The sequence below is a fragment of the Pelodiscus sinensis genome, chromosome 10 (assembly GCF_052426305.1).
Source record: "Pelodiscus sinensis isolate ZL-2025 chromosome 10, ASM5242630v1, whole genome shotgun sequence".
NCBI classification, from domain to species: Eukaryota; Metazoa; Chordata; order Testudines; family Trionychidae; genus Pelodiscus; species Pelodiscus sinensis.
The window spans coordinates 45,640,441-45,653,967 of NC_143061.1; the positions used below are offsets into that span (position 1 = coordinate 45,640,441).

Consider the following 13,527-nt stretch of genomic DNA (forward strand, 5'->3'; position numbering starts at 1 on the left):
TGCCTCCTGCAACCCTGCCTTGTGGACTTATGGCCTGAAGCTTCCCTGGCTCAAACTCCCACAGCCTACCGCAGCTGCCTCCTTGTGAACCGCGGCTGCCTCCATGCTAGCATTTAGCCCCGCCCTCCATGACTGCTTCCTTGCAGTCCTGGGCCGCAGGCCGGGTAACCTGGGTTTGCTAGGCTGAAGCCTCTCTCATTGCAGGCAGGTCTTCTCTGGTCTCCCTCCTCCTCTCTGGAGCTGCTCTATATGACCTCCTGCTGGGCCCTCCTTAGCTGCCTCAGCTGGGCTTCCTCCTGACTCCAGGTCTCAGCCCCTTAAAGGGCCAGTACAGGGCAACGCCCTGCCACACTATGTTCAGTTTATTTAATGCACAGCAAATATATATATATATACCTTGACTTTTTTGAAACAGTCTCCCACAGAATTCTTGCCAACAAGTTTAAAAAGTATGGATTGGATAAATGGACTGTAAGGTGGATAGAAAGCTAGCTAAACCATCAGGCTCAGAAGTTAGTGATCAACAGTTTGATGTCTGGTTGGTGGTCAGTAATAAGCAGAGTGCCCCAACAGTTGGTTCTGGGCCTGGTTTTGTTCAGCATCTTTATTAATCACCTGGACGAGGGGATGGATTGCACCCTCAGCAAGTTTATATGTGATGCTAAGCTAGTGGGAGAGGTAGGTACATTGTTGGGCAGGGATAGGGTCCAGAGTGACCTACAGAAATTGGACCATTGGGCCCAAAGAAATCTGATGAGATTCAACAAGGCCAAGTGCAGAGTCTTGCACTTGGGATAGAAAGATCGCAAGCCCTGCTACTGGGGACCAACTGGCTAAGCAGCAGTTCTGCAGAAAAGAACCTGGGAATTACAGTGGATGAGATGCTGGATATGAACCAATAGTGTACCTTTGTAGCCAAGAAGGCTAATGGTATATTGGGATGCATTAGTAGGCACATTGCCAGCAAATCTAGGGAAGTGATTATTCTCCTTTATTTGGCACTGGTGAGGTCACATATAGTGAAACGGTTATTTCGAAAGTGAAATAGCTGTCTAGACACGATTCCTTTAGGGGCGGGGAAAAAGCCTTTTTGAAAGATCCTGTACTCCCAGTTTTTTGAGGAGTATAGGATCTTTCAAAAAAGGGTTGGTTTTGTGTTTTGTTTTGTTTTGTTTTTCAAGAGAACCACATCTAGGCTGCAGTTTCACTTTCAAAATACCCATTTTTGAAAGAACGTGCGGCTGCCGTTAGGCAAATGAAGTGCGGGAAATTCAAATCCCAGCTTCATTTGCAATTTCAATCTGTCTAATTTACATCCCTCTTTTGAAAGAGGGATGTAGTCTAAACATACCTTAACTTTAAGTATGTTAGGGTAAGTACTTTTTCTTGTGAAAAATATAGCACTTTTCAAACTATAGTCCTCAAAACACTTTTTAGCTCATTCTTAACAATTAATTTCATTTGTATGCTAATTTTTCCATAACCACAACTTCCCATGGTTTTTTGAACCATTCCTCTACAGTTTGCTGTTTTTTTTAATTTTTCAAATGCGATTCTCTCAGTATCTGAGCAACTACAGTTTGAACCTTTCTAATCTGGCACCCTCAGAACCTGACCGGTGCCAAACCAGAGAATTTGCCAAACCGCAAGAATTCAGTATTTTCTTAGCAGCATTACCAACATTTTGACTGCTTACTGTCTTTGAAGACACTTATGGGTATAAATTAAAACTAAACAGGACAGAATACTGAGAGCTAGGACTGGTGGCTATAAACTTTATGGGACCATGGGAAACCTGGCCACACCCATGATAAGTGGACATCTGGCTAACTAAAATCATGCTGGACCATGGATGTTGCTGGACCAGAGAGGTTCAACCTGTACTAGCAGAGGAGAGACTCATTCTTTATTTCATTTTCCATGATCATTCTGGCAGCTCCAACAGATAATAAAAGACACATAGAATCAAAGAATCCTAGGGCTGGAAGAGACCTCAGGAGGTCATCGAGTTCAGCTCCCTGCCCAAAGCAGGACCCAGTCCCAAGTAAATCATCCCAGGCAGGACTTTGTCAAGCCGGGACTTAAAAAACGTCTAGGGATGGAGATTCTGCTACCTCCCTAGTAACCCCTTCCAGTGCTTCACCACCTTTCTAGTGAAATAGTTTTTCCTAATATCCAACCTAGACTTCCTCCATTGTAACTTAGGACCATTGCTCCTTGTTTTGTCATCCGTCACTACTGAGAACAGCCTCTCTCCATCCCCTTTGGAACCTCCCTTCAGGAAGTAGAAGGCTACTATCAAATCCCTTCCTCCCCGCTTCCTCCCCCACCCCTCAATTCTCTTCTACAGACTAAATAAGCCCGAATCCTTCACTCTCTCCTCGTAGGTCATGTGCTGCAGCCCCCTAATTATTTTGGTTGCCCTCCGTTAGACCCTTTCCAATGTGTCCACATTCTTTCTATATTGAGGGGCCCAGAACTGGACGCAGTACTCCAGATGTGGACTCACCAGTGCCAAATAAAGGGGAATAATACCTTCTCTAGATCTGCTGGCAATGCTTCTCCTAATGCATCCTAATATGTCAATAGCCTTCTTAGCTACTAGGGCACACTGTTGACTCATCCACTGTAATCCCCAGGTCCTTTTCTGCCAAACTGCTGCTTAGCCAATCAGTCCCTAGCCTGTAACTATGCTTGGGATTCTTCCATCCCAAATACAGGACTCTGCATTTGTCCTCGTTGAACCTCATCAGATTTCTTTTGGCCCAATCCTCCAATTTGTCTAGGTCACCCTGGACCCTATCCTTGCCCTCCAACTTATCTACCTCTCCCCCTAGCTTTGTGTCATCCGCAAACTTGTTGAGGGTGCAATCCATCCCCTCATCCAGGTCGTTAATAAAGATGTTGAACAAAACTGGTCTTAGAACCAATCCTTGGCACTCTGCTTGAAACCAACTGCCAACCCAACATTGAGTTGTTGATCACTGCCCGCTAGGCCCAAAAATTTAGCCAGCTTTCTCTCCACCTTACAGTCCATTTATCCAATCCATACTTAACTTGCTGCAAAGAATGTTGTGGGAGACAGTATCAAAAGCTTTGCTAAAGTCAAGGTATATCATATCCACTGACTTCCTCATGTCCACAGAGCCAGTTACCTCATCAGAAGCTAGTCAGATTGGTCAGGCATGGCTTCCCCTTGGTGAATCCATGTTGACTATTCCTGATCACTTCCCCTCTTCTAAGTGCTTCAACATGGATTTCTTGAGGATCCCCTCCATGATTTTTCCAGGGACTGAGGTAAGGCTGACAGGTCTGTAGTTCTCTGGACTGTCCTCCTTTCCTTTTTTTAAAGATGGGCGCACTGCATTTTCCTTTTTCCAGTCATCTGGGACCTCTCCCGATCTCCATTAGTTTTCAAAGATGATGGCCAAAGGATCTGCAATGACCTCTGCCACTCACTTAGTACCCTCGAATGCATTAAATCCAATCCCATGTATTTAGCATAATTTAGTAATAAATATGCATCAATTATCTTATTTGGTCTGATTGCATTCCAGTGTTTTCTAATGACTGAACATGTCCGCTGCATATGCATAAAGTGATCTCTTTCATCAGTGTTCTTTAACACTTATCCCCATTCAATCTGTCTATATTTTTAATCTCTCTGGTGTGAGATACCATTAAACAGTATCTTAAAATGAAATTTTCTGTTACAGTGCTACAAAGTGAGATTGCTGGTCCTCTTTTCCAGATCAAACCCTATTCCTCTGGGGCAATTTGTTTATCCAGGTCCTTTTATCAGTATGTCATACATGGAGTTTTGTTGTGAAACTTTTCAACAAAGATTGATACAAACTAGTTACAATTTTGTTTGTTTTCTAATCAACCAAATATTTCAAAAGTATTCGTATTATGAGACAGTAGACTAGTTAGTTCTGATCTCTAAATAAGTTAGAAAAGTTTCTTTTACTAAATAGCTGGCAAACCTCTATATTCCTTCCCAGTCTTTTAAAGCCTTCTGGTTTATGATTTGGATTACGGATGTGGATTATTTGCAGTGGCAAAGAAAAAAAGTGTCAATGGCAAGAGAAAAAGCCTTACCTAACACAAACAATTTCAATAGTACAGCTTTTTGTGGCCTCCCCTCAGTTCTTTTAAAAGTGAGTCAACCATAGTGGAAAAACTAACAGAAATATTTAGGATGGATTTCTAGTCCCATTTAAATTCAATGACAAAATCCTGTTGACTTCAGAAGACCAGGATTTCATTTTTACATTGGTTTTCCTGTCTTCACTGACAGGTAAGTCCAGTTTTAATTTAATAAAATAGTGTCATTTTCATGTGCTCATGGGGGGGGGGGGGGGGAATTTTCATTTCCCATGGGAGGGGGGGTGAAAAGGAAAGGTTTAGCACAACTTTTAACTTAAACATAACCATGTGCTTATGTTTTTTTGTGGGATCATTGTTAGGATTGTACTGAACTGATAATCTAGTTAAAGTTGAGTGTGTAAAGCATGTTGCCTGAATCCATATTTATACACACAAATACATTTTTTTCAAAGGTGATGACTGTCCACTGGTCCCACTGACTTCAGTATGAATCTGTGCCAAATTTTATTCACCTAGTTTGAAAATTGGCGAGAGTTCTTAAAGTACATTGTATATGGAACAGATAATACATGTATATAGTCTATACACTAAAATAAGTTTTATGGGGAAATTTTACCCCATTGAAAGTCTGGTACTTTTGAAAGTGTGACTTAGAAATCTAAGGCACTTAGATGCTCTTGAAAATTTTACTCTTCAGAAATGGCATCTTCGCTGCAGTCCACTGTTATTGGGGATGTAAAATCCCATTTAATTAGTTAAATAGCTATATTTGTACTGACACTACATTTCACCAATGTATGGGTGGGAGGGGGTGCTCCTGCAAAACTGGAGTGGGCCTGCTGGGGTTGGACAAGGGCTGATCCTCAGTCAAGGACTGCTCCTGGCCCCTATGCAGGCAAGGGGCTGCTTCAAGGTACTGGTTAACCATTCCCCAGTAAGCATCACCCTTTAATGATGCTTACTGGGTAACTATTTAACTGGTTACCCATTAACATCCCTAACTCTTACTGTAATTAAAAAAAACTGTTGTTATCATTAGCTTTAACATTTGAACCAAATCTTTAATGGACCTTTTATTTTTAAAATGAGACTTGGCATTTGTAGTTGTATAGTATGGATTTTAAATTATCATTTTATTTAGTTTCATAAATGATTCAGAATACTTTTAAAAATCTATTTCAGGTTGAAGCCCTCAATAAATTGAAGACCTTAAATAGTCTAATAAAACTGAATTCCATTAAGCAAAGCAAAACAAAAGGAAAAGATGCAATGCATACCTGTTTAAAACAAAATGCATACAGAGAAGCACTTTCTGATCTCCAGTCTCCTTTGAATCCCTCTGTTATACTTTCAGAACTATAGTAAGTTATGTATGATCTTCTGCTTATATTTTTACCATAACTTTAATATGGAAACACTTTAGTATCTATTGTTTGTGAAGCTCAGCAGACACTCTGACAGAATTCATTTTCAAGAGTGGGAGAAGGTCTGTTGGTTGGTATCATCCTGACTATGAAAGGACATTTCTGCTTTCTTAAGGTGAAGGTGCCAATTTTAATTGGGGTCTGGAGATTTTTGCTATCCATCTTAAAACTTAAAGCTCTCTGATCTCTTAGGGTATGTCTACACTACAAAGCTAGTTCGAACTAACAGATGTTAGTTCGAACTAACTTTCATAGGTGCTACACTTAGCGCTCCGTTAGTTCGAACTTAATTCGAACTAACGGAGCGCTTAGTTAGAACTAGGTAAACCTCATTTTACGAGGATTAAGCCTAGTTCGAGCTAGCTAGTTCGAATTAAGGGCTGTGTAGACCCTTAATTCGAACTAGTGGGAAGCTAGCCCTTCCCAGCTTGCCCTGGTGGCCACTCTGGCCAACACCAGGGAAACTCTATTACCCCTCTCCCAGCCCCGGAGCCCTTAAAGGGCCACGGGCTGGCTACACAGTTTGTGCCAGTTGCAAGACTGCCAGCACCCAGCCAGTAGACCCTGCACCTGCCACAAAATGAGCCAGCCACCTGAGGACACCCAGCCCTCCACTGCTCCCCAGGACCAGCCTGGCGGCTCCCAGGAGCCTGCCCGGGGACGCAAGAGGCGGGCACCCACTTGGTCAAGTGCGGAGATCGTGGACCTCATCCAGGTTTGGGGGGAAGCCTCCAATGTCCATGATCTCCACACTAGCCACAGGAGCCAGGGGCCACCAGCGCAGCCGGGAACAGGTGCGCTGCAAAATCAAAGACCTGCGGCAGTCCTCCTCCCGGGCCTACCTGCCAGGGGCCGACCCGGAGGCCTGCCCCAACTTCCAGGCTCTGGACCGCCTCCTGGGGGCTCATGCCGTCCCTGCCCCCCGGGACATGATAGACCCCGGGGCAAAGGGACCGCTCCAGGAGACGGAGGAGGAGGAGGAGGAGGGCTCCGAGAGCCAGGAGCCTGCCGGCAGCCTGCCCAGGACCTGGGACCCCCAAGGCACCCCACAGAGCCGCTCGCCTGTGTCGTCTGAGGCCGGGGAGGCGTCTACCTGTGAGTACCATCGTGCTCCCCTTATGTGTACGGGGGGCTGGGGCGAGAGGGAGTCCCGGGACCGTGCACCTGGGCCTTGCCCACCACGGAGCAGCAGCTGGGGATCCTGCAGGGGCCCTGGCCTTGCAGAGGGGAGCTGGGTTTCACACACCTGGGCCCCTGGGGTAATTGACCGCTGTTCTTGTTGCACCACAGCCGCAGCACCTGGGCCTGCAGGGCGCACCACCCCGCCTGCAGCAGCTGCCCATGCCCGGGCAAGCAAGAGAGCCAGGAACCAGAAGGACTACCAGAGGCGGCACCTCCAGTTCCTGGAGCAACAGCTCCGTCTCCAGGACCACTGGGTCCAGGAGGACCTGAGGCTGTGCCGGAGGAGTTTGGAGGCCCTGGAGGAGCAGGGCTGTGCCCTGCGAGGCCACCTCCAGAGCCTGCTCGACCGCTTCCCAATTCCTGCTGCTCCCCCTGCTGCTCCTCCTGCTCCCCCAGCTCCCCCTCCTGCTTCCTCCACACCCCCCGTCCCTCCTGCCCCACCCTCCACAACCATTCCCCACCGACGCCCCCAGACCCGCAGTGTGGCGAGACGGGAGAGGCAGCCGGACTCCCACCCCTGAGCTTTCCTTTCCCTTCCTCCCTTCCCTCCCCTTCCAGCTCCCTCGTCCCAGGTTTCCCCCTCCCCTCTCCCACCCTCATTCCTCCCTTCCCCCACCCCAGTTATGTGAAATAAACAGACGTTTTTGTTTGAAAAACAGATGTCTTTATTTTACAGTAGGTAGGGAGGGGAAAGGGGAAGGGGGGTAGGGTGGAAGAAGGCCCCAGTGGGGCATGCAAGGGAGAGGTCAGTCCTCCTCCTCCACCTGGAAGCTCTCCCGCAGGGCTTCCCGGATCCGGACGGCCCCCCGCTGGGCTTCCCGGATGGCGGCAGTGCGGGGCTGACCGTAGTGTCCTGCCATGCGGTCAGCCTCAGCCATCCAGGCTGGCAGGAAAGCCTCCCCCTTTCACTCACTCAAATTGTGGAGCACACAACATGCTGCCACCACGGGAGGGATGTTGTGCTCGGCCAGGTCCAGATGGGTGAGGCGGCATCGAAAGCGGGCTTTCAGTCGCCCGAAGGCCCCCTCCATCACGATGCGGGCCCTGGTCAGCCTGGCATTGAAGGCCTGGCGGGAGGATTGAGGTGCTTCATCAGCCACGGCTGCAGTGGGTAGGCTGCATCCTCCATCAGGCACACGGGCATGTCCACGTCCCCGACCCTGATGTGGCGGTCGGGGAAGAAGGTCCCGTCCTGCAGCCTCTGGCACACGGAGGAGTTGCGGTACACCCGGGCGTCGTGTGCTTTGCCAGACCAGCGCACATTAATGTCCGTGAACTGGCCCCGGTGGTGTCACACGGCCTGCAGGATCACGAAGAAGTACCCCTTGCGGTTCACGTACTGGGAGGCCTGGTGTTCCGGGGCACGGATGGGGATGTGCGTCCCGTCGATGGCCTCCCCGCAGTTGGGGAAGCCGAGGGCGCCGAATCCCCGGATGACAGCGTCCGGGTCGGCGAGGCGGATCACCCTGCAGAGCAGCACCCGGTTGATGGCCTTGACCACCTGCAGAGAGAGACACAGCAAAGCGCCAATCAGTGGGGCGCCCGGGTGGCTGGGAGCGTTCGTGCCCTGGCAGTGCCCCGCACCCCACTCCCGGAAGCAACCCCCCTGGTGGCGTGTAGTACGGCCGGGACAGACCGACCCCTCCGGTGCGGGGTGCGTTCACCTCTTCCCGCCCCCCCTTTGTCCCTGGGGCGGCCCATCCCCTCCTCGCAACCCCCCTCCCCCTCGGCGCAGTGGCCGACGAGTGCCATACCTGCATGAGCACCGCTCCGACGGTGGATCTCCCCACGCCAAACTGGTTCCCGACGGATCGGTAGCTGTCCGGCGTGGAGAGCTTCCAGAGGGCGATGGCCACCCGCTTCTGGAGGGGGATGGCGGGTCTCACGCGAGTGTCCCTTCTGCGCAGGGCAGGGCCGAGCCACTCGCAGAGCTCCAGTGACGTGTCCCTCTTCATCCTGAAGTTCTGGGTCCACTGTTGATCCTCCCAGCACCCCAGGACGATGCAGTCCCACCAGTTGGTGCTGGTGTCCAGACGCCAGACGCGGCAGGGCACGCCGGTGCTGGGGCGCCGCCACGGCTCCTCCACGGCCCCCAGGGCGGCCAGGCGGAGAAGCAGGGGGCTGACATGCACCAGGAGGTGCCAGGCAGCCTCGAGCCATTGCTGGCAGGCTTGCAGCAGCAAGTCCAGAAAGTGCACCAGAAGGTGCAGGGCGAGCTCTGGCTCCATGTTACCACCTGCGGCGGCGTCCCCGAAGGGAAGCACCGACACAGACGGGCACAGAGACCAATGCTTTGCTGTCCCTCGGCGAGGTTGGCAAGGAAGCAGGAAAAGCTGAGAACCGGCTTTCCGGGGGGGTCCCTTTAAGCACGAGCCTCAGACAGCAGCCACGCAAAGCAACTACTGACCTGATGCCCTGCCAGAACCGGTTTCAGCCACCCTTAAATGACCCCCTGCGTCCAATCAGTGTGGATGCGCTAGTTCGAATTAGCAAAACGCTAATTCGAACTAGTTTTTAGTTCTAGACGCGTTAGTTCGAATTAGCTTAGTTCGAATTAACTAATTCGAATTAACTAATTCGAACTAAGTTAGTTAGAATTAGCGCTGTAGTGTAGATATACCCTTAGTGATATATACACCTTAAAGTAAGTTTTGGCTTTTGTTCACAACAATAAATATACACATTAGCCATTAAAATATTGGGCTCAGCAGCTAAATACAAACATAAAACTGTGTAAAATTAGGCTGGTTGGATTTAAAGAAGGTAATGTATTTTCTTAGAAAATACAAACAGCAATTTCAAGCATTAGATTTAGTCATTCCCAAATGTACATGCTTATAGATACAGATAAATAAGTAACATGTAAATTTGCCAAATATTACTGACATGATAATACTGAAATTAAAGTTTGGAATGTCATACAACCAAAATATAATAACATTCTACACTAGAATGCTAAAGCTTTTTACTGAACATTTTTTAAACTAAATAATTTTTATACTTGTATTTCCTTCCAGTGTTGAGAAGTGTAAATATATGGATTCTAAAATGAAACCATTATGGATAGTGTACAACAATAAGATGTTTGGAGGGGATCTTGTAGGGATCATCTTTAAAAATGGCGATGGTAAGTGACAAACAATTTACACCTTTTTCTTCTCTCTCTTTTTTTTATTCCTTGGCATTTAGACTGTGGCTTTTTACTTTCATAAATTACCCTTGCCTTTCCAAGCAGATACAGTTAAGCCTATCCCATTAGACATTCATCCAAGTATCAGGTTATCTGTTAGGGCTCTAGATTTTTTTTATTAACCCCATTTAGCCTTTGGGACTGATGTAGTACTTGGGCAATATTCTTTGAATAACATTTACTGTATATGTTTTGATATAATTGACTACTAGCTTTTTAATGCCTTGAATTAATCAATATTCTGTTATTTGTATTAAAGTAGCATTTTTATCTTTTTCTTGCAGATCTACGACAAGACATGTTGACACTCCAGATTTTGCGTTTGATGGACTTACTTTGGAAGGAAGCTGGTCTCGATCTCCGGTAAGAATTTTTACTGAATTTAATGAAAAGAGAATCCTGTTTCCCTAAAGAGACAAAATAGTCTCTAATGTGCTACATTTTCACTTCTCAAATCAGCAGTGATGTGACTAATGGGAAAACAATATATAATTTCAAGGTTCCAGACCTTTCAGTGGTTTTAATTGTATTTACTAGTTACATGCATATTCAGGCTATTAGCTGATTGTATCTTTTTGAGCAGACACATTCAGAGGACCCTCTGTAAAGGTCTGAGGTTTTGTTCTGCTGTGCACAATATTTAATCTTAAAACTTACTTTGCTTTTCTGAATTCTCTTCTTTACTTTTCCTGCAATTCAGTGTGCTGATAAAGACAGATAAAGTGGAGAGGACTTTGAGGAAAACAGATTAGTGTTGTCCTTGTGGCAAGGTTGCACAATCCAGTGTGTTTGAGTCTGTCTATCTCTTATGCCAGAAATCTTGATTATTTCAACAAGATAGGAATCTGGGAGCTGGGTACCGCAGTGTTAATAAAGGAAATGGCCATTGAGGATTTGACTGTTTTCCTTGTCCCAAACTTATTCTCCACTGCATAACACCTTTCTAGTGACAAGAATGCTTCTGACTTTAACAATCTCAAAGGCTACTGAACACTTAAAAGAAAGAGTGCTCATTATTTAAAAACTAACCTCCCATGCCAACTAGGATTGTCTTCACTTCCTGAGTCATTTTTCTGAAGAGATTTCACTGGTCAGTGATTAAAAATCAGATGACCTTTCCATTGCTCATTGTCACAGCATTGGGCAATATGTACCCACAGTAAACAGCTTGATTTTTCAACTAAGGAAGGAGTCCAAGAAAGCATCCCAAGCTATTCCATGCATCTTGTCTTCAGAGACAAAAAAAATTGTAGTGTTTCAAAGAAACATATAAAGGTGAATTCTGCAGACACCAAAAATTTTGGAAATTCTATCTTTGCCAGAGAAATGTAAGCTACCTTCAGAAGTCTCCCAACCAGTGGTTTTGACCCACAGAATGAAATAAAGTGGTAAAGTGAATGGAAAATTACGTGCTGTTTTGGTTTTGTTTTGTTTTGTATTGAAACTAATATTTCTAACATTAAGTTTATATTACTAATAGTCATGCAATTTGGTATTACAAGCCCATAACTGTAAACCAGGTGAAGTACAGAGCTATAAACTTTGCTGTTTGTGGTTTTACTTGCTATATTGTATACATCTTTGTATTAAGCTAGAAGTCACCATATTTTAAAATTATATCTAGGATGCACCAGCTGGAGAATTTGATCTCATTAGTTAAACATTTTTTGTTGAAGACTTAGTGTGATCTGCACTGTCACATTGCATCCACCCACGCAGATAAGGAAAATTATAAAGAAGTTACCCATCAGGAAAACATGCTATGTATGAGAAGATTTCTTTAGTAAAGTTTTAAGATATAAGAAGATTTTAAATAGACAAATTAACTCTGGAAATGTATATTTACTTTAGGGTAGCTGAATATTTGTTTAGTTGCTCTAAATTTGAACATGATTTAATTTTTTTGTTGAAAAGAGGAAAAATATTTGTAGATCATTCATACTCTTATAGCCTACAGGAGGTTGCTGTAATGCTTTGAATCAAGGACTGCCTTCCTGGCAGCTGGAGAGCACCAGCTCAAGCATTCCTCATTTACTGTGTTTTCATTAGGGAATCTGATTCCAGCCCAGCCCATGCACTGCATCTCACGATTAGGAATTAATTTATGAGATCGTAAGATGTGTTTTCTCTCACTGACCTACTTCCTAAGGCAGAGGTGAGCAATAATTTTTGAAGGGGAGCCACTTCACCAATTTCAGAAGTGTCCACAGGCCGACCCGTACAGGGCAAGCCCTCAGGCGGAAGGTCATATTTAAATGACCTTCACATGTTTTATCCCCCCTCTTAAGTACTACTCTTTCAGAAACAACTGTGCCACAGATTGTATTAAGAGCTGTTATAGAAAAGCCCAAAGAGGTGAAGAAAATTGCATGTAACACTAATGTAACATTTTCCAGTGAATGAATACTTGATCATTTTAGTTTTGTAGAGTACACATCACTTTCATGAAAAGGGATACGGCACTGAAAATTAATACTTAGTCCTAACATGAGTGCAGGGGACTAAATTAAATGACTTAGAGGCCCCTTCCAGACATATGCTCCATGAAACAGTATCTAAGTCCCTGTTTTCCCTCCCACCCACAGTAAGCATATTCAATTAGGTTTTATGAGTTACAAAAGATTCCCACATTTGACTATAAAAATGGCATCTAGATATTTTTATCAAAACCAGTTGTAAAGAGATAGGTTATTAGGCATTAAACGCTACTTATTGAAGGAAGCTGCTAAAATGTCCAATGATTAACTTTTTGTAATTCCTTGAAACACAGGAGCACTTCAGAACACAAATTATTTATTTTCCATTAGAACAGGCGTTCTCAAACTTTGTGATACCACGACCCCCTAAAATACTAAATGAATTTGTGTGACCCCCCGCCCACCCTCACTGTTCCAAAGTTGTTAAACAAAAAAAAGAGGGGGGTGGAAGCCAAAGTTGTTAAGCAAAAGTTGCACCACTTTGTCCAGTTTGGGACTGCACGCTAACTGCCAATGCACCCACCCCTCCCCGTGAGCCATGCCCCCCAGTCTCCCCATACCAATGCACTCACCCCACCTCAGAGCCAGGAACCCCTAGGGCTCCCACATCCCAGTGCACTACCCCTCCCCATTAGGCAGGCATCCTCAGCGTTGGGAGCCCTTTTCCAATCCAATCTCTCCCCTCTCCCCTGCAGAGCCAGGCACGGAGGAACAATCTTACTTTTAAAGTGGCTGCTCCTGCTGCCCAGACCGGCTGCCTCAGCTTGCAGGGGAGGCATCACGTGGCCAGCTGCCAGTTTCTGCTGGTCTCGTGGGCCAGAGCAGCGCACGCTCCACTCCCACCCTGCCCGGCGCCCCCATAGTGTGGTGCCTGGCAACTGTCCCATTCACTAGACTCTGTGGTGCTCCTCACTCCACCGCCCCCGTCAGACGCGGCAGGGGTCTGGGTGAAAACCGGACACCTAGCAACTGAGGCTGGGGAGAGAGAAATTTTTGCATAAAAAAAAAATTGGTCCAGCTGCAACCCCCCTGTAAGTTGCTCATATCCCTCCTGGGGGGTTGTGACCCACAGTTTGAGAAACACTGCATTAGAATATTTATTTAGTGAAATGAATGGTATATGAATGTGGTTTATTAATTCATT

At 46.1% G+C, this 13,527-nt stretch overlaps 2 protein-coding genes across 7 annotated transcripts in view; both read left to right on the forward strand.

The window, feature by feature from the left end:
- Positions 1–13,527, forward strand: part of PIK3CB (phosphatidylinositol-4,5-bisphosphate 3-kinase catalytic subunit beta) — a 225,115-nt gene that overhangs the window by 154,338 nt on the left and 57,250 nt on the right. For all 6 annotated transcript variants that reach the window (XM_075937519.2, XM_075937524.2, XM_089780866.1 and 3 more), the window contains 3 exons: positions 5,293–5,471; positions 9,734–9,843; positions 10,191–10,269. In XM_075937519.2, the coding sequence (XP_075793634.2) occupies positions 5,293–5,471; positions 9,734–9,843; positions 10,191–10,269 (368 nt within the window). The remainder of the gene's footprint in view (positions 1–5,292; positions 5,472–9,733; positions 9,844–10,190; positions 10,270–13,527) is intronic.
- Positions 5,479–9,719, forward strand: LOC149523867 (uncharacterized). Its single transcript, XM_089780868.1, has 2 exons — positions 5,479–6,629; positions 6,825–9,719. Exons 1-2 carry the CDS (start codon positions 6,269–6,271, stop codon positions 7,235–7,237), a joined length of 774 nt encoding a protein of 257 aa, XP_089636994.1. The 5' UTR covers positions 5,479–6,268; the 3' UTR covers positions 7,238–9,719.